Below are 22,854 nucleotides of genomic sequence, written 5' to 3'. Positions count from 1 at the left end.
CTATACACAGGAGGATCTCGGTACCACTAAGTATAATCCAAAGGTCCGAAGGAGTTGAGATTGTCCACACAAGAAAATACAAGATAAGGCGTGAATCCTGGAGAGACCAGCTACTGAAGGCAGCAACTCTTTTTGTTCAGTCAACAAAACTGACCAGGGTATGGCTATACCACAATTCAACAAACTCCTCTTGCCAGTCTACTCTGAGAAATTAGCACAAAGGGTGGAAAACGAGACAACATACAACACTGAGCCCATAAGATATATCTCCAGGACGCAGAAACCACTGCAAAGCTACATAAGTACACAGAGGCTGATGTACCTGCCGAGGGAAGAAGTTTTACTGCCATTTATTAAGATTTGCTCAAAATAAGACTGTCTTGTCCCTTCACAAATTTAAATGAAAACTTTTAACCATAAACATCAGCACCATTTGTCTTCTACCAACTATCCTAAGGACGTGGGATTTTAGACTATCACAACAAGGATACAACGGAGAATCCACCACCCCAAAGCCAGTAACTGACCTGCGGCAAGTAGGCGAAGTCGTAAACCTGAGGGTCCAGTTCCATCTCGAAGAACATCTACACTCTCAGCGTACACATTGCCCAAGAAACAGCTCAGGGGCATCGCGGGAGCCCTGGGGGAAGGCACAGTGAGCAGAGGCTTTGCCCTCCCTCCCAGGGAGCCCATGGCCTTAGCATGAAGCTTGTGCTCCCCTACACGTACTTGGTATCCTGTAGGCTGTTTCCACTGTAGATGTACATTCGTTTCACAGTTGCTCCGTGCGGTATCTGGAGAGAAGCCAGACCATGGGCAAAATTGGGCTGCAAACACAAGACAAATATTTTAATAAAAGCACACTGTGGGCCATGTGACTCAGGCTCTGGCACTTTCCTGATACTCATATGGTCTTCAAGAACTGGCCAGGTCACGAAAGTAAGGAATTTAGAATTGGAATATCTCAGTTTCAGATAGAACTCTGCTACTGGTACTGCCTTACCTGGTACAAATTTTCTGTATCTATTTCCTCATCTATAAAAATGGGTATGGTTACCTACAGTGTAGAAAGATGGGACTGTGGTTTCTGAGAAACTTTGAAGTTTGCTTGTTTTATTTATCAAGATTATTAAAACTCTTGATATTAAAAAAAAAACTGGCCAGGTCAAAGCACACAGTCCAACCTGTCTCCAGGTCAATAAATTCACCTAATCATGCAAGTTCATCTTTAATTTTACTTAGTTTTTCATTCCTTCATCAGGGAGAAAATGTAGAAATGCCTCCTTTAATAAAATGTAAAACTTACAAAAAGCTATCATTTCATAACACTAAGGATGCTGTTGCCTAAGGATGAATTCTCTCAAATTCCAGGCCATTAAGAAAAACTGTGGTGATTTGGAGTTTTAAAGCACACGGCGTGGATTTACCTCTGCAAAGTGAGCTCGACCTCACTCTTCAGTTGAAAGCGCCCTCTTCCTGGGAATGCCAGCCTGGGCTTTGTTCTATCAGCTTCCCCCACTGTACCCCCCATTGGCCTCCGAAGACCTCAGAGATCAGGAAGCCAAAGAAAGAGCACCTATCCAGCCTCCTCCAATGGTACTCTGCTGACCCGTATCGCCTGGGCACCGGGCAATAAATATCAGGGAAAGACAAAGGCTAACCTCGTACTTGGGAGCCTCAGTCCATGAATCTAGCTGAAAAGAGAAAGACAGTCCTCTGAAGTTCAGGTGGAAGAGCTGCTCAGCGGAGTTGTACACTGTGGGAGTGGGGAGAAGAAATGGCATGGTTGAATGGCATCAGAAGTTGTGAACACAAACCAGCCTGGCAGGGAGTAATGGCTGGCAACACCTTCCTTGTGTCTCATCTCTGAACTGACCTACTAGACTGAAAACAAGAGGAAAGAGCTTTCCTTCACACCCAAGTACCAATCCCCAAATCCGACAGGAACATGGCTACAGATGACCAGAGGAATCAAATGGACTTGGCTTACCTCCAGGATGGGTCGCACCAAAAGACTGGTCAATCTGCTCAATGGTGGGAGCTATGGCTTGAGAATTGAAATGCACACCACTGAAAAACAGAGATACTTTTTAATACCAGGCTTTGCAAGATGGGCTCACAGATCATTGGAGATGGTGGCTGAAGAGTTACTCTTAAAACACAGGTGAGTGAGTCTACTATTGTATCAAAATAAAAGTTTAACTATAGAACTTTTAAATAAGAGACAATAAATGAGGTCATAAATAGTCAATTCTCCTGAGGTTGATACAGAGAATTAGTCCTCTAGGACCTCCCAAGACAATTGTGGCCACCAGGCCAGTTCAGAAGGAAATCAATCTGGCCTCAGCCCCATGGCATTTAGACTTGGATAAAGAGTACTCAGAAATAGACACTGTTAATGTGTTTTCCCAGGATGCATACTAGTAGTTTGCTTGAAAAGGAGCTTTCTTAAAAAGGGATGAATGTCTTAAAAGTGTACAGCCAAGCGAGGCAGCTTGTTTTCCTAACAAGCAGAAGAACCAGCACTCATGGATTGGGTGAACGGGTATGTGGATGGGGAGGAATGGATCCCAAGCAAAGGAAAAATACCTGGGAGGGGGGTGGGCTTGGGAGCAAAGAGAGGCGAATGATCTCAGATAATGAGCATGAAGATAAATCATTTACAATTTTAAGGAAAATGTTTAAGGTTAAGAATACTTTAAAAAAATTATCACTTATGGAAAACCTCTGCTTTTTAAAATATTTATTTTATTGAAGTATAGTTGATTTACAATGTTCTGTTAATTTCTGCTGTACAGCAAAGTGATTCAATTATATATACATTCTTTTTCATAGTCTTTCCATTATGGTTTATTACAGGATGCTGAAAATAGTTTCCCATGCTATACAGTAGGACCTTGTTGTCTATCTATTCTATATATAATAGCTTGCATCTGGAACCGCTGTTTTTAACCAGGCACTGTGCTATATGCTTTACCAGTATTATCTCATGTCATCTTCCTAACCCAGCAACCTGATTATTGGTTTCATTTCTCTGATGAGAAAACAAACTCAAAGAGGTTAAGTGACTTGCCCAATTTCACAGAGTAATAAAATGAAGAAGTCATAACCCCAACCCAGGGAAGCCTGACTCTAGAACCCTCACTCTTACCCACCACTGTCTCTTAAGAGGGCAGGTCTCAAGTGCAGACCCTGAGGTACAGAAGGCCCCAACAAGACTAAAAGATAATCAGAATCTGCAGGGGTCAGTGCTATCATGCATTTGCTTTATCCACTTCTCTGCTGGCAAACACTGCTTGAGTCAGCCCAGGAACTGATCCCTTACACACCCTCGAGAAGGTAAGCCTGTTAAGGAAGCTTACTGAACGGAATATTCTAGATGCCAGCACAGCGCCTTACCATAATGGAGGTTCAAATATTTGTGCATCATACAGGCACAAACACATCCCATTTTCATTCTAAAAAGCAGATTTTGGCCCCCCAAATAGTAATCCTTTTGGCATTCTCTTTAGCATAGGCCTTGAAGTCAGATGTATCTGGTTTGTCCCACCTCTGTTGGTAATGAACACATAAAGAGGTGCCAAAAGAGGCCGTGCAGGGAAGGGTAGCTATGACCCAGGGGACAGCCACAGACCTCTGAGCTGAGGTCCTGCTTTGTTGTGGGATTAAATAAGTTGTCACATATGTGAAGTGTTTTACACACAGTGTGTTCTTAATGAGGTTTCCTTCTCTTCCTCAGGAAACTGAATAGACTTGGAGGCTGCAGGAGGAAATCATGGCACCAGGCTGTAATCCCAGAACTGCTGCAGATGGGAATCCTTTACCAACTTAATATGGGTAGTAGATAAAGCCCCTGTGTACCAAGCCTATGACACATACCAGGAGAAAACTTACCAATATTTTAACTTTACTTTAGTCAAGTCATATACTTCAATCACCTAAAAACAAAAATTTAAGAGCTGTTAGTGCTCTGCAGTTGAAAAAGATTAATTAGAAAGACATTTATAGAGTAGTGAAGAAAAAAAAATTATCACTAGTTGAAATTCTCCAGAAGCACTGCACATTACGTTTTTTTTTTTTTTTATAAATTTATTTATTTTATTTTTGACTGTGTTGGGTCTTCGTTGCTGCATGCGGGCTCTTCTCTGGTTGTGGCGCACAGGCTTCTCATTGTGGTGGCTTCTCTTGTTGGGAGCATGGGCTCTAGGCACGCGGGCTTCAGTTGTTGTGGCACATGGGCTTCTCATTGCAGTGCTTCTGTTGTTGTGGAGCACGGGGTCTAGGTGCGCGGGCTTCAGTAGTTGTGGCTCATGGGCTCTAGAGTGCAGGTTCAGTAGTTGTGGCGCACAGGCTTAGCTGCTCCGCGGCATGTGGGATCTTCCTGGACCAAGGCTCAAACCCGTGTCCCCTGCATTGGCAGGCGGATTCTTAACCACTGCCCCACCAGGGAAGCCCCTGTTCTTATTTTTAACTCTGGAAGAAAAACCCATACCACACACACAGCATAAACTCACCCTACCCCTCTTTCTAGTGGATTGTTCAACAGATGTCCATGGATGTTCTGCATCAGGTTTTTAGATATCATCTAGTGCTGGGTCACATAAAAGATTGTACATACCATGCTACAGGACAGTAAAACCCTCCACAGAAACAAATTCATGCTGTTTGTGAAGGCTGTAACCTGTAAGGGTGATACTGAGCCCCCTTCCTTTTATTATATACTTTGTTGCATTATAAAAACCCAAATCAAGTCCCTTTCAAAAATAGCTTCAAAATACTGTGGTTTACAAAAACAAAAAAAGATGGAGGGAGAGGTCTATCCTACTAGAAAACAAGTCATATTACCTTAGCTTAGGTCAAGTGTGACAATATTCAGCTATATCCCTAACGAAGAGCATCTGGTCAAACCTGGAGAACCTCAGGACCCTTGTGAAGTTTCAAAAGGTTCAGCCTCAGATGAAATGTCAAGAACTCAGAAATGAGACAAAGGAAAAGGTATCGAACTCTCAGCCACTAGCAATGCCAAGTAATGAGCGTTGTGAAGTCTTTTATGACAATGGCGTCAAGGGCTAGGCAGGCAGTAGCATAGCTGGCTGAGGCCTAGAGCACCATCTGGTATCCTACAGCTGGGAGGTTTGGCCCCCATTGAAGAAGCACAAGCAGAGCTGGTTCAATGTCTGTTTGCCCTGACAATCAGGGCTTCATCCTGGGAAGGGCTGTGGGACACTGGGTACAGGAGCATCTGGCATTGTCACAGGAACAGAGACATAACAGGCAGTTCATTCTTGGTCAGACTTGTCTCTAACTTTGTTTGAGAATCATAACTGAACCACAAATTGGGCACCTCTTCACTATAAGGTGCAGCTATTCTGATCCTACCTGCTGCTAAGAATCACTCCCTCTGCTGGGCTGTTGTAGCACTTCAATCTACCCTTTCCTACACTATTAGTATATGCTGCTCACTGGTACCGCTATTAGCATATGCTGTTCACTGGTACCACTGAGTTAAGCCCCTTGAGGTCTGGCTGATTAGTTTGTACAGAGGAGGTATACAACACATGTCAGGGAGTCAGCTGGGTATGAAGATAGCTAAGGGCAATATGAAGCTCAAAAATATGAAAAGTGGTGCCAAGAGAGGTCATGCAAGGGCAGGGGAATAGCTGTGATTCATGACACTATCTTCAGAAAGCCTGGGCATGGCAGTGTGTTATGCCAAACTGGTATGCCATTTTACTGAGGCCGGGGTCCCATGCTGGCAGAGGCCTCAACCCTCAGCCAGAATCCCTGCTTGTATAGCAGAGGCAAGCACTCTGCCTCTTTGAGTGCTACTACTATGGCTGGCTAACGATCCCCCAAGGGCTGCCCATCGCTCACCCTGTGGGCCTCCAGGATATTCTTGCTGTGACACTATCATTCACCTGCCAACAGCCCACACCAACACTTATGGTGTGGCACCTGTGACATGAAGGACTCTAAGACAGTCAGCACTCTGGGTCCCTTGCCAGAATCAACAAGCAGATTTTGACCTACGGAGCTTGCTGGGCCATAGGGACAAGTAGCTGGGGAAATCTGAAGTCCATGGTTTTCCACCCTCTGGGCTGGAAAGGACCTTGATTTCCCTAGAAGAGAAGACATGGCAGCACCCAAGATAGGAAAGGAAAAGACACGTGGCTGTAAAGATTGTGACTTGTGAAGCCTCATTCCATAATGCTCTCTCATAGACAGGGAGTGAGAGGATGGGGAAACTGCAGGACATAGCATCGGGGAGAAGCAGCTTCTGAAGCCCTTGGATGGAGGGGCAGGCAGATGGGTGAGGTCAGACTTGGTACCAACCAAGGCACCTGAGGGATTACTTCCTCAGTTTCCAGAGGCTCAGGCAGGGCCCCAGCCCCTCTTTCTTCATAGGGACCCCACAGAAGGCAGAGAGAAGGTTCTACCCTATCTCTTCCCATTCCTCACTTTTCTGCGTAGTATGCTTACACTATTTTCTTCAGCTTTTATCACATCTATTTCCCATACTCATCAACAAACCTCAGCCATTTCTATTCCCAGTGGCCAGTTACTGCACTCTGGTAACATAGGGTTAAAAGCTTGGTGTCAGCTAGACCACTTATCCTCTGTCCCTCTGTTATTTCATTGGTAAGAAGTACCACTTACAGGCTTGTTAAGATTAAATTAGGAAATGCATGGGAAACACTCAGCCATGTGCCTAACATGTACTAAGTGCTCACTAAATATATAACATTGTCCTCACCATGCTGTAACTCTATGGTAGGCTGCCTATCTATCCCCCACTGTTGTCTATTTAGGTTGCTTCTGGCTTTTCATTACTATGAAAAGCCCTGCTGTAAATATCTGGCATTACTACCCTCCCCATAATCTTTTTGGGTTATGTTTCCTAAAGTGGATTTACCAAGTTAAAAACAAATGACTCTTTGTAAAGGTGTTTACAGATTAATTTCCCCTAATTTGTGATGAAGCCACACTGAAGACCACCTTCTACCCTTTGCCAGTGTGGAACTTCTGGTCAGTAAAGACAGGATGACTGAGCCTACAAGAGGAGGCAAGGGTGTTGTGGGGATAAGAATGTTCACATCAAACTTTCCTTTTGGAAAACCATCATAAATGAGGAATTCTTATTCCACGTACAGATCATTTTTCCATGTTGTCTTCCAAGCCTTTTGGAAAGGCAACTCTATATATAACCTAACCAGGACGATGGCTCTGGCATGCCACTGCCCTGAGCCACATTCAACCTTATGACTCTGAGGCATGAGTCTGACGTCACATGACTAACCTTTCATGTCCAGGCATTTGTAAATAGTGTGTTAAAAACATCGTGGACTGAAACAGGTGTTAGTAAACTAAACTTGACTGCCAATTAAGACAACCCTACATACCAGCAAGTTGTTTGTTTACATTTCCTTTTTTTTTTGCGGTATGCGGGCCTTTCACTGCTGTGGCCTCTCCCGTTGCGGAGCACAGGCTCCGGACGCACAGGCCCAGCGACCATGGCTCACGGGCCCAGCTGCTCTGCGGCATGTGGGATCCTCCCGGACCGGGGCACGAACCCGCGCCCCCTACATTGGCAGGCGGACCCCCAACCACCGCGCCACCAGGGAAGCCCTACATTTCCTTTTAAAGGGGCTCAAGAATCAACTCAGTGCTGGTGGTGTTAAGGTCCAAGCTTCGGCATTTTAGGAAGAACAGTTTCCATTTTTCATATTCCCAGTCTTATTGTTTGACCCAAGAATGAAGCAAAACAACAAGATATAAAAACCTTACTAGGGCTTCCCTGGTGGCGCAGTGGTTGAGAGTCTGCCTGCCAATGCAGGGGACACGGGTTCATGCCCCGGTCTGGGAAGATCCCACATGCCGCGGAGCAACTAAGCCCGTGCGCCACAACTACTGAGCCCACGTGCCTAGAGCCTGTGCTCCGCAACAAGAGAAGCCACCACAATGAGAAGTCTACGCACCGCAAGGAAGAAGAGTTCCCACTCACCGCAACTAGAGAAAGCCCCCGTGCAGCAATGAAGACCCAACGCAGCCAAAAATAAATAAATAAAATAAATGCCAAATACTTAGCTCTTCTCATTTTCCTATTCAACATAAAAGCCCCCTCCCCACAGCATGTTCCCAAATCTTCAACACTCTTTCCCCTTCACCTCTGGAGCCTGGGGCTGGAGTCCTTCCCAGCCTCTTTCCAACCATCCCAATCCACCTCCAGCTTCTCTCTTTTTAGGGGAACAGGCACAGCTTCAGTCCCCTATATTGTGGTTGTCTCTAAAACACAAAAGTCTACTCCCACTTATGAGTTTCAGAAACATCCCACAACGTCACACGTTAATCAGCCTGACGTGAAACTTTACTCGTCATTTATAGTTACCTTAAGTCTCTGATTGAAAGCATCAAACAGTAGTTTGATCCCGTCCTGAGTCAGGTTAAGGATGAGGTCATGGCTTAGAGGAGACTACAAAAAACCAAAATAATAAATAAATACACACTCTGAACATGTAGTATTCTCACCAGCACCCACTGAAACCTTATAGCATAAATGCAGTGTACAGGGAATATCTAAGTGTAGACAGCTGACAGGTTTGGAAGCCAGAAACTGGTTTGTGAACGCAGTGTCCTCTACTTCCAGCCTCTGAGTTATTACCTGGGGGAAAAGGCCAAAATTATGTGAGTATACAGGCCATTTTCTTTCAAGGGTCCCGGGTCCACATTTGTAGCATGGGTTTACTGCTGTCAAACCTACAGAGTAGTTGATGAGGAATAAAAGCCTTGTAAAAGGCCTCGCCAGGATCCAAACTCAGCAAGTAATGGTCAATGCATGTTAGCTGAACCTATGTCCGTTCACTCCCAGGCTGTCTGTACTGTGCCACCCACAGGAAAACACATTTTATTCTTTGACTGTTTTATGCCAGATTCCAGGACAAAGAAGTACCTTGTGATCTGATTATGTATGAGATGACACTCTTATTACTCCTCCCTCCCTCCCCGCACCATCCCGTATCAGAAAGTGAAAAGCCCAAGTCTAATACCTAAGGAGTCATATTTCTACATTTGCCCCTTCTGAGTCCTGGGGGGAGGGGAGCAGCAGCAAATCAGTGGACAGAGCTGGCCTTGAGTCTTGGTGAGCTGGTGACCTTAAGTGACTCTCTAAACTTCTCTGAGCTCTAGTTTCTTCATGGGAATACCATCATCCCTTCCCCTCCAGGGTTGTTATGAGGACATAGATAGTAGATCAGAAAGCACCAAGCTCAGCACTCAGCATACAGTACTCTTTCCTAGAGTCTGCCCCACCTGCCTGCTTCTGTGCCAATGCAATCAATTCAAAGTCTGAAGACTCTCCATATGCCTGAACCAGGCTGCCCAGAAGTAGAAAAAAAACACCACCATCCAAACCCCTGCCCCTTCTTGAAACTGGCACACAGCTGTCAAAAGGGTTTAGACAAGTTTCTTTATAGAGCTTCTCAAGGTAGGCCCAGTAAATGAAAGTATGCCTGTGAGAGACAGAGATATGGGCTGCAAGGCCAGGTGCCACTGCTGGTGTGGGCCTTACTGGAAAAATTCTCTAGAAGGAGCTTTCTGAGATTAGCTCAGATTGTCTGCTCCCCTCCACCCCACTGAGCTTCACAAGACAGCAGGCCCAGGTGGCACCATTATGCCTGGCAAACACTAGAAGAAAGAATGTTGTAATTTTCCAGTAGGTCTGTATGAATGTCTAAAACCATTAGGTGTCAAGCACGATAATGGAATAATGAACCCTGACCTTAGGTCACTTATTCTCAACCCAGAATACACAGTTCTATTTCTGAGAGGGCTAGTCCATGGTGGTAAGCAGGATGAAGCAAGATTTTAGCCATCTTTCAAGATCCTTGCTTGGAGTATCTGAATTTTCTTACACGCTCCCAACATCTGATCATTTTTTCCCTGCCATTGTTACAATTCAGGACATAACTAAGCAATTTTCAAAAGCAAGCAATTTTCAAAAGCAAGCAAATCATCCTCACAATTAATGTTTTATTAGTACTTTATATCTACAGAACCAAAATACATATGTACTATGTGGTGTTTAAGCAGGTACTTTCCAGTTCAGTAAAGCTGTCTCTGCTAGTTGTTAACATCTCTTCCCTGTAAGAAAGGTGGGACCTACTTGATATGCACATTTAATTTCCAAGGTGTGATTTGCTAGAGACAGGATATTTCTGAAATGTTTAATGGGGCCAAATGATTTTCTGCACATGATGGGAAGCAAAGACACAAATGGGAAAGGAAGGGAAGGAGGGCAGAAGAGGACAGGACCCACATTTAAGAAGCACCATATGAGAGCTCTGAGAGACTATTTCCTCTTGATCCTCATCAAAAGATTATTCTATTATAAGGAAACCATATCCACTTTACAGAAGGAGAACCAGTCGGGTTATTAACTTGCTACAGTCGGACAACCAAGAAATGGGGAAAAGCATAGATCTGAACCAAGGTTTGGATTTAAAAACCTATGATTCCAGGGGCTTCCCTGGTGGCGCAGTGGTTGGGAATCCACCTGCCAATACAGGAGACACAGTTTTGAGCCCTGGCCCGGGAAGATCCCACATGCCGCGGAACAATTAAGCCCGTGAGCCACAACTAGTGAGGCTATGTGCCACAACTACTGAAGCCCGTGCACCTAGAGCCTGTGCTCCGCAACAAGAGAAGCCACCGCAATGAAGAGTAGTCCCTGCTCGCTGCAACTAGAGAAAAGCCCCGCATGCAGCAACAAAGACCCAATGCAGCCAAAAGTAAATAAATAAATAAACAAATAAATAAATAGAACAAACGAAAAAAACCCCAAAACCCTATGATTCCGGCTGCTTAGAAGACACTGGGGGAAATTAGCTTAATTAATGTTAAAACTACTATTTGTACCCAAAGACTGGAATGACAGACAACAAGGTAGTGATATATGAAATATACTTCATTTAAAATAATTGGTTAAGAAAGTTTAAAGCCTACTTTCTAATGTATCTAATCTTGGGTGCTTAAATCTGATTTAACTAAATGTACTGGTGGCTATAAGCTCAAGAAGTAAGCCCATTATACCTGTTTTGATGGCTGCTACCTGTCCTGAGTAAGTCCCTCATGGTCTAACACTGAAAGTCAAATAAGGTTAGGGATGATCTGAGTGCAAAAAAGAGGAAGTCACCATCCTTCACTTAATAAATGAGAAACCATTTTGGCATTGTGGCTCCACGAACCTCTGCCCAAGTCCTGTGTTTTGTGGTAGGCACAAGGATATCCAAGCACTTGCTTGGAGATTAAGCATTCCCTGTCTCAGAAGGACCCCTCACAGGGGCCTCACTAGGCTGGCAGAGGGGTACAGTACTATGAAATATAATGTTTGGGTATAGGTAACAGGCTCAACTCTGACACTAAGCCAAACTGGGAAGCCTCACAGAAATCTCACCCACCTCTAATCCACAACATTCTTCATGTCAAAAATAAGCTGTCAATTGCTTTAGGATCAGAAACTAATTGAAACAAATGGAAATAAAATCATCATTTTGGTACTTAAAGGGTCTCAGAAAAGGCATTGAGAACATCTTATAGCCTGTGTAGGATCAAAACTATTCCCTGAGGTTTATGACACATAGGGCACCACAAAGGTTGCTCCACAGTGTCTGTGTCCAGAAGAACTACGGATTCCAGTGAGTTCAACAGAAGGGAGACTGCATTTTTAGAGATAAGAAGAATCTTATTTCTAAAGGTCTATAAAAATGTTTCTAACTTTACTTATAAAACCTAATAAAAGAAATCCTGATGTTCAAAAAGTTCTGCTCCAGTGCCAACCTAAAATATAGTATACTCTTTCTGGAAACTGAAAAGGTCCTTGTAGGTACATATAACATTATACTATAGGGGTTAATTCTGGGCACAACATTAATAGAGACTACCATAAATCAGACCAAAAAAAAAAAAAAAGTAAAACATGTCCATTAACTTGGAGCCAATGTTTTGTAATTTCCATATATCAGATCATTCTCAGTAAAGGGGTGAGCTATACCTGCTTTTTTTCAAGTCTGGGATGCTGTGCTAGCTAGAAATCTGTACTGCAACAATCCTGAACACAAACCAAAGCAATCAACAAAGCAGAAAAGACTAAACATGAAAGTGGAAGGCAAGCACCCTAGAAGACCAGACAATCCTTGAGGTGACCACCCACTGAAAAAGTCCCTTTTAAGAGCCAGTAGGTAAGTCAAACATAATAAAAAAAAACCAAGTTTGGTTATTACGGCTCGTCTAAGCTTGGCAGCACTAGATTATCAAAACCACAAGTTTCAGAATCAAAGAAAATGTACTTGGTAACTGACTAGTGTTGAAGACTCTCCCATTCAGATGCATTGACCTAGGAATTCCTGCCAGTCATTATCTCCCAGAGCATCAGCCTCCAGAAGTGATTCACTAAGTAGGGATGCTATTTCAGTAAACAAATCAGCCACCACTCACCTGTTCACTGTAGAGAACCTGGACATTTTTTATGATGCGACAGTGCTTCTGAAGAATGGCTACTGCCTGAGCCAGAGGCATTCCTGAAATAAAGCAAGGACACCTGTGTGGTTACTTGGGCTATCCATTTACTGGCATCTATCACTGTACTTGGCATTAGTCCCTGTAGTAAAGCCTGGGGTGGGAGCAGAGGCCACTAAAGTCTATGGACATATTGAGTAAATAAACGTTCAATAAGCAGTAAGAGCTAGAGAATAAAGTTAACGGCAAGCACTAAGGGAATAAGTGGATTGTATAAGGGGAGGGAGTAACTATAAAAGACTTCCTGGAAATGGGGACTTCCATGTTGATCCCAAGCAGGCAAAGGGCTTAGAGAAAGCAAGTCAGCAGGAACCAAAGAATAGAGTAAGAAATGCACTGACTGCATGACTCTGGAGGCCAAGGTTCTGATTCTCACTCTGCCATGATTACATATAACCTAGGCAGGTCCTTCCTCTCTTCCCTTCTGATATCTGTCTCCTCTTTTAGTCTGCAGGAGCACATGATTTGTAAGGGCTCATTTAAAAAGTGAAAAAAAATCACACATTTACCAGAATCAACTTATTTTATGAAGGATTTCAATGGATTCTCACTTATCAACCCACAAACATCCTCTAAATCTTAACACTTGATTTTTTAACTTGTGGGCCATTTTAAACAAATTTACATATGCCCCCGGTTTAAGAAATCCAGATCCCAATGACATCTCAAAGATTCCAGGGACTCATGGGGAACAGCAAAAAGTATGTTCTCACAGAGTGCATTATATTTCAAACAAGAAACTCACAGAGACAATCCAAAAACAAAGTTTCATGAGTGCAAGGACAGTGTCTGTGTTATTCACCACTCTCTGGATGCCCAGCACTGGGGACCCATACAGTGGCTGTTGAATAAACATTTATTTAGTGGGACTGAAGGATTATGGGCTAGGTAATAAGAGAAAGGAAGAAGGACCACCATATGACCTTGGGGCAGCACTGTGGCTCACATTCAAGATCAGTTTACCTCTGATTCCAGGAGAGATGTGCAGAAAAGAGCTCACACACAAAGAATTAGAAAGTTAAAAAATGTGTGACCCATCTACATTTAAACAATGATCTAATCCTGCCTCCATTCAATGGTCCATTCTACGGTTTGAAGAAAGTTGGAGGGAACCACACCTTAAGGTACTTCCCAGCCTTCTATAGCATAGAGCCTGGCACATAGTAGAGACTTAAATGTTTGTTGAGAATATGAACAAGTTGATGCACCATTCAGCTTTGCCATTCCTGAAATGGAGGAGCATCTATGCTGTCTCTCCCATAGGGAATGGGCAAACATCCATGTAGGCAAGACAGATAACCTCAGGTGCTGAGAAAGAGAAGGCCACATGGCACAAACCAGTTTCTTGAGGGATGGTTCTTTTGCACCTAACCACATCAAATTCCTGGCCTTGGAATCTTTGGGTCCTGAGGCTTCCAGGGAGTAACCCACCTGGAGGAGACAAAGCAGCCACCAACGACCAGTTGTCACACAGCTGCTGGTAAAGGAAGGCTACAAAAGGTCTCTAAAGGGAACCAACCATGTATATGGCAAAGAAACCCGAGCACCATTCTAGCTCTAAGAGTTACCTAACCCCCCAAAGGGTGTGGAGTATATGGTCAGTCTACACATCCTACACCTTACTCATTATTTGCCTGCTTATAACCCTCCAGTGGTTTCACAATCCAGGGGGATAAAACCCAAACAACATGCCATCACCTAACAGCCCTGAATATTCTGGACCTTGGCCACCTCCTCTACTCTTTCCACTGCTCACCAAGCCTCCCTTTGTTCCTAGCACACATCAAGCTCTTGGCCACCTTAGGCTTTTGCACTAACTCAACTCTGCTGAAATGTTCTTCCCATAGCTGGTTCTTCCCACTCTTCAGGTCTTGGCTCACACTTCACTTCCCTGACTGCCTTATCTAATGAAGCCTCCCATTCCATTTATTTATCTGTAAGAGTCTCCCCTACATGCCTCCTTGAGGACAGAGACAATGTCTGTCTTACGACTGTATCCTCAGCACTCAATCACCATGCCCACCACACAACAGTAAGTGGTTCTATGTACCTGTCGAGCTCTGAATGAGTGAAATAAAGCAATTAGGTACAATACATAGATCCTGTAGGCCCTTAGGACCACCCTCTCCCTCTGAGAAGTCTCATCCTGTCTCCATCAATACCACTCTTTCCTGCTGTTCCTCCAACTTTCCCAAGTCTCTATGATGGGCAGTATTTCCTTCTGCCCATCCCTCACTCACCCAAACAACTAGTTTCTGACTTACATCTCAATCTGTTTTCTGTATATATCAAAAGGCAAATAGGGACTTCCCTGGCGGTCCAGTGGTTAAGATTCCACACTCCCAATGCAGGGGGCCCAGGTTTGATCCCTGGCCAGGGAACTAGATCCCGCATGCCGCAACTAAAGATCCCACGTGGCACAACTAAGACCTGGTGCAGCCAAATAAATAAATAAATATTTTAAATAAATAAATAAACCTTTAAAAAAAGGCAAATAAAGAGTTGACAGATTAAAAGTGACTTTTTAATCTTCTCTTCAATCTGGCCTCTCCTCTGTATTCTGGATCTCATCTCTAACACAGTCACTCAAGCCAGAAACCTCTAGATTCCTCTTCCTTATCCATATCTCCAAATCTAGTCTCCAAACTTTCTTCCTAAACCCATGCCCACAACACTTTACTAATAGGCATCCTTTTTTCCACTGAACAGAGACTCTTTGATAGTGTCCCAGGCAGCTAACTACAAATAGGGAATCTGGGGATCTGATCTTCTTCCACTAGTACATCACGCTCTAATTAAAATACCAAGTTGCTTGCAGCTCCCCACACCGTCTATCTTTCCCACTTTTTTTTTTTTTTTTTTTTAAAACCTGACTGGAAGATTTATGTCTATGGAAGTGTAGTTGAAAAATCTGGCAGTAGACTTCTGATAGGGCCTTCCTGGTGCTCACTGGCTCCAGGAATGGTATTGGTTCCTACAGATTAATAAGAAGCCTTCTCTGAACTCCCAGGTCAGGTCAAGTCTCTTCTCCCCTTCCACAGCACCCTATACAACCTCTACGTCATTATAATAAAATGAACTATTTCTGTACTCCTTCCCTCCCACTAGACTAAGCTCTTCTGGGCTTATGACCACTTCTTACTCAATTTTCAATGATTATAAGCAGAGTCCACATAATGACCCTTCAATAGAGTAAGCCCCCAGTCTCTCTGGAACAAGGTAATCTCAGAGAAGACCATTCTCCAGTGACCCTTTAAATCTACCTTGCTTGGGCATTTTCAAGATTAATTTTTAAAAAAATTTTTATTGGAGTATAGTTGATATAAAATGTTGTGTTAGTTTCTGCTGTACAGCAAAGTGAATCAGTTATACATATACATATGTCCACTCTTTTTTAGATTCTTTTCCCATATAGGTCATTACAGAGTACTGAGAAGAGTTCCCTGTGCTATACAGTAGGTCCTTGTTAGTTATCAATTTTTTTCAAGATTAATTTAAAAACAAATTTAGAGATATGTCTCCATACCAATACATCCTGCAAGTCTCATTGAAAACATTTCAAGTTTGCACTGCCTTTACTCCACTATTGGTCAACTCATGGGTGGCACTCTCAGAGATTCCTCTCTGCCTAGGCTTTCCTGTCTCTGTGTTGTTGGCATTTCCCTAATCTCCCAAGAGTACACAAAGGCCAGGAAGGCAGCCAAAAAGCTGGATGCAGCTCCTCACTGTGCCAGGTGGATGATGGCAAGGGCTAGATATATCTGCATTTGCACAGATTCCAAAAAGAAACCTGGAGACAAAGCTGAGCCCATACTCAGAAGGACAGAGCAGTGAGAAGCAGAAAATCCGTTAGGCTTCTTTTTCTCCTCTCTGCCTTTCCGAGCCTGTTCTTCATCTGGCAAATGGAGGTTACCTTACAGGGTTGTGGTGACTTTAGTCTAGCCTAAGAATGTAATTCTAAAGCACAGATCCACTTACTAGACCTATCCCTACCTATCAGCCTCAAGTGCAGTTTAAATGTGTTGAGGGCTGGGAAGAAGATTGAGAAAGAGGGAAAAATTACTTTTTTATAAAAAGCTTGGGGAAGTTAAATGACCACCATCTCTCAGACAGACACAATTCAAAAATATGAATTTTTTTTTTTGGTCATGCTGCGCGGCTTGTGGGATCTTAGTTCCCCGAGGAACTAAGCTTTCACTCAAAGTTCAATTCTGGGCCCAATGTACAAAAATGCTCTTTTCACTGTTTGTGGTTGCTACTTAGACAGCCTAAAAGAACTACCCAAATCCTTAATTCCTAGAAACTGGCAAAGTTAGGAGTAGGGGTTAAGGTATCAAAGCAACAGTTGACAGAAGAAGCCTTACTCTCCCACCCAATTTTTTTGAAATCTCAAATGATATCCTAATCACTACTTTTGACCCAGAGACTGCACTACAGAGACCCACAACCTGGTCACACCATTAAGCACAGTTTGAAGCTATAGTTACAGTTTTCACTCCACCCTGTGAAGTCTTGGTATGAGCATAAGCTGTGGTTAGGGGAGGTTCTTTCCTAACTAGAAGCCAAACAGCATCAGCATGACAAATGGGCCTGGCGGCAAAGATATTATTATTAGCCTCTCAATCAAGTTCTTGGTGCTTCACAAGAAGCTGCAATGTTACGAGAGAAGGTGACTGAAAATTCTCAATAAAACTGGCTCCTACAACCCAGAGGAGGATTGTTGTGTTCAGTTCACGGAGACACTGAGCACCAGCAAATCTGTTCTGCAGTTTCTCAACTACCCTATCTCCATAGACATGAGTCTTCCAGATTCAAGGATAAGCTATAGCCCAATGGAGCAGCTGCCTCAGTCCAGTAGCCCAAATTAGTGTGACAAAAGTTCAGCCCTGCACAAACAAACAGCACAGACACCCACTCCCCATCCCCTCTTCCTAGTGCTGGAACATAAAAGTAAACACCCTCTGGGGTTACCGAATGCAAATGATTGTACACATAAAGGTAGTGACGTTGAGGAAAGGGAAAAAATGGGCCAAAACTCACAAAATGGCCAAGCTGCATTTTCTACAAGCTAAATGTTACTTTCCCCGAACTCCTATTTCATTCAACCTTTAACTCTCTCGGCTAAGGTCTGGGTTTAGATTACACCACACATCAACCACATTAAAAACGAGAAGGAAGCTAGTCAGAAGTTCCTTTAACACACACAAACTCTCCTTAACTCCCCTGACCAGACACCCGACATCTGACGATGAGAACAGTGCCTGGGTTTCTCCTAGAGGCTACCCACAGCCCAGAAGAGCAAAGGGAGACAGACCACTGTGGCGGTGTTTAAGGGTGTCAGTCACTTCTTAGTTATTTGGTCTGTAAAATGGGGATAGAAATAACAAGAGTAGCGACCCCGGCGGCATACTTGAGATAATTATGCAGAGGAGAATAGGGCCTGGCCCTGAATCAATGTCTGGGGCGTGTCAGCCATTGTTATTGTTATTATTACTGAAGCACTGCCCCAGGAGGGGCCCCGCCGAGGCCTGATGCAAGGGCGTCAGGGCCTGGCAGAGCGGCACGCTGCCGAGCCGGGGCGGTCGGAGCGGGCATCTAGTGGCTGGAGCTCCAAAGAGCCGAGGAGACGCGGGCGCAGGGGAGTAAGGAGCAGAGCCCAGAGGTGGGAAGGGCCAGAAAGGAAGGAAGGAAGGAAGGATCAGCGAGTAGGGTCGTGAGGGAGGACCCCATACTCACCCAGAGCGAATTCCCATTGCTCATTTCCCAGAGAGCGCTCGGGCACTACCTCCAGATCCAGCATTGGTTCGGCTCGCCGGGGCGGCCTCCCTGCGGCAGTGCGGACGGGACCGGAGCTGAAGAAACAAAGCAGCAGGTGACCCACCGCCCCCGCCGACCCGCGGCAGCCCTGTTCTCCACCTCTACCCGGTCGCCAGCGCTACCGGCCCAACACCACACCTCACCTGACCTCACCTCACCTCACCGGCAGCAGCCTTCAGCAGCGGCGGCAGCAGGAGCGTCTGCGGCAAAAGTGGCGTGCGGGGCCGTAAAGTGTGGCAGAGGCGGGGCGAAGGCGGGATTTCAATCGCGGGGGAGGAGCTAAGGCGGAGTCACTCAGGCGCAAACTCCGGATAGGCTGCTGCGACAGTCCGGGCGAAGGCAGAGAGAGGCCTGAGTGCTGGCGCTCTTGGAACGAGGAGCGCCGTACTCTGTGAACCTCTACATCTGCACACCACACCGCACACGTTTCACACAAGGATGTCTGAACCACGCAATACATGCATGTGACATGGCTGTACAGCACCTGTCTGCCGTCTCTGCATGTACGGCCCACTCACAGTCACTGGGCGCAAAAGGCGAGTTCCGAGGGCGCACCACCTGAGGTCCAGCGGGGAGGGAGGACACGGAGTCTCAAAGCCCAAGACGCGCCAGCGCCCTGGCACTCCCGGTTGGTGCCGAGACTGACAGCGGCCGCAGCTGCCTCTAGTTGTTCAGGAATGATTCCTTCTCGCTGTGGCCCCTGGGGCTCGGGTCGAACTCAGAGCAACCGAGGAGTGGGCTCGAGCTTGTGCGTAGGGGCGGGGCGGGGGGCAGTTGAGGGAGAGGACTAGGGTAGAGGGGAGGAGCTAAGCCCGACCTCCTGGCTGAGTACCTTCAGCTGTGCGCAGCCCCCAGGGCAGCAGCTCCGACTCCGCCAGAGCCGGCTTTGCCGCCAACGCTGTGTGGTTTTGACCAAACCGCTTGTACTCTTTGTGCCTCAGTTGCCTCATTTACAAGTCGGGAGTAGGGGGTCTTTTAGCCTGTTCAGCCTGAGCTATTGGCCCGTGCCCTGGGACACTTTAAAACTGAAAGACAACCAGGCTTCTTCTGGAGCTGACCCTTGGTGAATGCAGCCTCCGGATTCTCACAACCACCCTGAGATGCAAGATTGGTTATAATCTCACTTTACAGGCAGGAAAAAAAATGAGGCCCAGATTGGCTAAAGGCCTTGTGGACCTAGGCGGTAGAACTCAAATTCTTTGCATTACATTGCCCCGGGAGAAAGGTTTTCAGCAGGGGAGAGAGTGACATGCTAAATTCTTAAACTGGCTTGATAGGAGTGTAACATGGAAGGCTCTATCAAAACTTGGCCACTGCTACTGGCAGTGGTTAAGAATCTGCCTGCCAATGCAGGGGACACGGGTTTGATCCCTGGTCCAGGAAGATCCCACATGCCCCGGAGCAACTAAGCTGGTGTGCCACAACTACTGAGCCTGTGCTCTAGAGCTCGTTAGCCACAACTACTGAGCCCACGTGCCACAACTACTGAGCCCACGAGCCACAACTACTGAAGCCCTCGCACCTAGAGCTGGTGCTCCATGACGAGAAGCCACTGCAATGAGAAGTCCGCGCACCGCAATGAAGAGTAGCCCCGCTCGGCGCAACTAGAGAAAGCCAGCACACAGCAAAGAAGACCCAGCGCAGCCAAAAATAAATAAATAAATAAATAAATTTCAAAAACAGACAAACATGGAGGGACTTACCTGGTGGTCCAGTGGGTAAGACTTTGTGCTCCTGATGGAGGGGGCCCAGGTTTGACCCCTGGTTGGGGAACTAGATCCCACATGCATGTGGCAACTAAGAAGTCTGCATGCCACAACTAAGAGCCCGTATGCCACAACTAAGACCCAGTGCAGCCAAAATAAATAAATAAATATTGAAAGACAAATACGGAGAAGGATGTCCATTTGCAGAATCCTATGCCAAAATAATAGAACTAAGTCACTGAGATGTCCACCAGTAGGAAAGTGGCTAACTAAACTCTGATATATATGTATAATAGGATCCATTTTTTAAAATGAAGTATATTTCTATATGCTGATGTGGAAGGAGCTCCAAGAGAAAAAAGCCAGGTGCAAAATTGTATAGTATGACCCATTTTTTTCCTGTAAAATCAGAAATAAAAGAAACATTGGCCTTAGGGCTTCCCTGGCAGTCCAGTGGTTAAGACTCCTCCATGCTTCCATTGCAGGGGGCACGGGTTCCATCCCTGGTCAGGGAACTAAGATTCTGTATGCTGTGCGCATGGTGCGGCCAAAAAAATAAATAAATAAAATAGAACATTGGCCATACCATAAAAGGGAGAACATTTCTTGAAAGATAAACAAAAAATTATCAGTAATACCGAATACAGGGAAAGAGGCAGAGGCCAGTGATCAGGGGGACATTTACCTCTTACAATGTGTGGCAAGCATTAAAGATGTGTTGTTGGGCAGCTGGCCTGGAGAAAAACATAAGGTTGGTGGGGAGTAATCTTAGTCAATTTGGAATGTCTGAATTTAACTCAAATCCAACTAGACTAGGAATGGTTCTTCTATTTAAAAAACACTTGGAGGGACTTATTTCCGGTGGACAAAGAAGGGTATAAGAGAGGAAGGAGAAAGAGAAAGCCACACACTATGGATAACAACGTGATGATGAAATAAAATCCATATTTTATGGCAAGACAAGAAAAAGTTAAACATAAAATTTGGGCCTCCTCCCTCCCCTTTAGTGTGTGTTATGCACCTGCATTAACCAGACCTCCTTAGGAGATAACATTCCTTCTTAATCTCATCAAGGGTCACAACTCCTTGAGATAACCTTTCTTCTTAATCTTGTAAGGGGCCATGATGACCCATGACCCACTACTCACCTGGTATGCATGATCTGGATTGTGTAAACTGTCAATAGTATGTCATTTATTGTACAGCCCTCTGTCTCAAAAACTTATATAACTGTGCTTTGACCTCTAACGGGTGGAAGAGTTCTCAGGGCTTCCTGAGAGGCAGTTCCCACGTTATAATCCTCAATTTGGCTTGAATAAAATTTTCTATTTCTTTCTTGAATCGACTGATGAATTTTTTCATCAACAGTGAAAAGGATTTTTAGTTTGGAAAACCCAAGAGGAAGAACAAGGTTGGAGATGCCCCTAAGAATCTCCTTACTGGGATAACAGACAGGTTTCTGTGTACAATGTCAGTCAACAACAAATGGTTATATTAGCTCATTGTGCTATCCCAAGCCATTGACATAAGTGTGATCCATCCAGGTTTTTGTCAGGGGTAGGAGTGACAGCTTTGGGATGGTAGTCTGGGAGGAGACCAGAGTCCAGAGCCTGATACACAGAGCAGAAGCAGGAGGTGTACTCAGGGGAGTAGGACCACTTGGGAGAATGTCAGCAACTGCTGTTCCCCCGAACTGAGGATGCGGATGTTCAGAGATATTGAACTGGATGTTGGTGAACTGCTAAGACCTTCAGGGGAGCACAGGTAGTCATCGAGGTGGTCCAAGTCAGATATGCAGGGACAGCCTCAGGTCAGGGTATAGTGAGTGATTAAGTACATGGACTGGGAATTTGAATCCCAGTTCTGTCCTTTAAGAGTTTTATGCCTTGGGCAAGTTACTTAATTTCTCCATGCCTTAGTTTTCCTCATTTGTAAAATGACCATAACTTCACAGATTTGTTAGGAGGACTGCAATTGTAAGAGTGTCTGAGTTATGGTAAAAGCTTTGTGTGTAACTAAAAATTAAAAAAAAAAATCTAGTAGTAGGCCTTCCCCGGTGGTCCAGTGGTTAAGACTCCACACTTCCACTGCCAGGGGCACGGGTTTCATCCCTGGTTGGGGAACTAAGATCCTGCATGCCGTGCAGCATGGCCAAAAAAAGAAATAAATAATAAAAAAATTTTTTAAATGAATTGTTTTTTAAAAAACCTACAGAGCTGTTAATTAAAAAAAAAATCTAGTACTGACAGAGAACTGATGGAATCCACTGGCAGGATCTACAGATTGGATGTAGACAATGACAGAGAAAAAGAGTCAGGGATAAAAACACAGGTTTCCAGGGCTTCCCTGGTGGCACAGTGTTTGGGGGTCCGCCTGCCGATGCAGGGGGCGCGGGTTCGTGCCCTGGTCCGGGAGGATCCCACATGCCGCAGAGCGGCTGGGCTCGTGGGCCATAGCCACTGGGCCTGCGCGTCCAGAGCCTGTGCTCCGCCTGTGCTCCGCAACAGGGGAGGCCGCAGTGGTGAGAGGCCCGCGTACCGCAAAAAAAAAAAACAACAAAAAACCCCCACAAGTTTCCAGCTTTGGGTAGCTGGATGGATGGTGGTGTCAAGATAGGAAAGTAGCTGGGGGAACTGACACTGGAGGCTGGAAGGATGCTAATCCTTTCGTTAAAACTGTCACATGTGGTAATTTAGGAGGCAGGAAATGTACCAAGTTTGAAGCCCTAGCTGAAGAGCTTGGAAAGCAGAATCTTAGTACC

General features: G+C 45.1%; 1 protein-coding gene across 5 annotated transcripts in view; it reads right to left on the bottom strand.

Annotated features, from left to right (window-relative positions):
* PHAF1 (phagophore assembly factor 1) overlaps positions 1-18,648 on the bottom strand; it is a 28,023-nt gene extending 9,375 nt beyond the window's left edge. Inside the window, exons 1-9 of one of the 5 annotated variants that reach the window (XM_089903199.1) lie at positions 18,546-18,648; positions 18,307-18,422; positions 12,490-12,572; positions 8,387-8,470; positions 3,895-3,938; positions 1,991-2,070; positions 1,662-1,756; positions 730-827; positions 528-640 (exon numbers count right to left, since the gene is read on the bottom strand). In XM_089903199.1, coding sequence (XP_089759325.1) covers positions 528-640; positions 730-827; positions 1,662-1,756; positions 1,991-2,070; positions 3,895-3,938; positions 8,387-8,470; positions 12,490-12,572; positions 18,307-18,370 — 661 coding nt within the window. In that variant the 5' untranslated portion in view covers positions 18,371-18,422; positions 18,546-18,648. Of the gene's footprint in view, positions 1-527; positions 641-729; positions 828-1,661; positions 1,757-1,990; positions 2,071-3,894; positions 3,939-8,386; positions 8,471-12,489; positions 12,573-18,306; positions 18,423-18,530 lie in introns of all 5 variants that reach the window. The other 4 variants (XM_089903202.1, XM_022583507.3, XM_089903200.1 and 1 more) reach the window with 4 other exon arrangements.
* Positions 18,649-22,854: the final 4,206 nt, after the last annotated feature.

The sequence above is a fragment of the Delphinapterus leucas genome, chromosome 20, assembly GCF_059928025.1.
Source record: "Delphinapterus leucas isolate spDelLeu-1000000601 "Yukka" chromosome 20, BTC_Dleu_Yukka2, whole genome shotgun sequence".
NCBI classification, from domain to species: Eukaryota; Metazoa; Chordata; class Mammalia; order Artiodactyla; family Monodontidae; genus Delphinapterus; species Delphinapterus leucas.
This window is presented reverse-complemented; position numbering and strand designations above follow the sequence as displayed.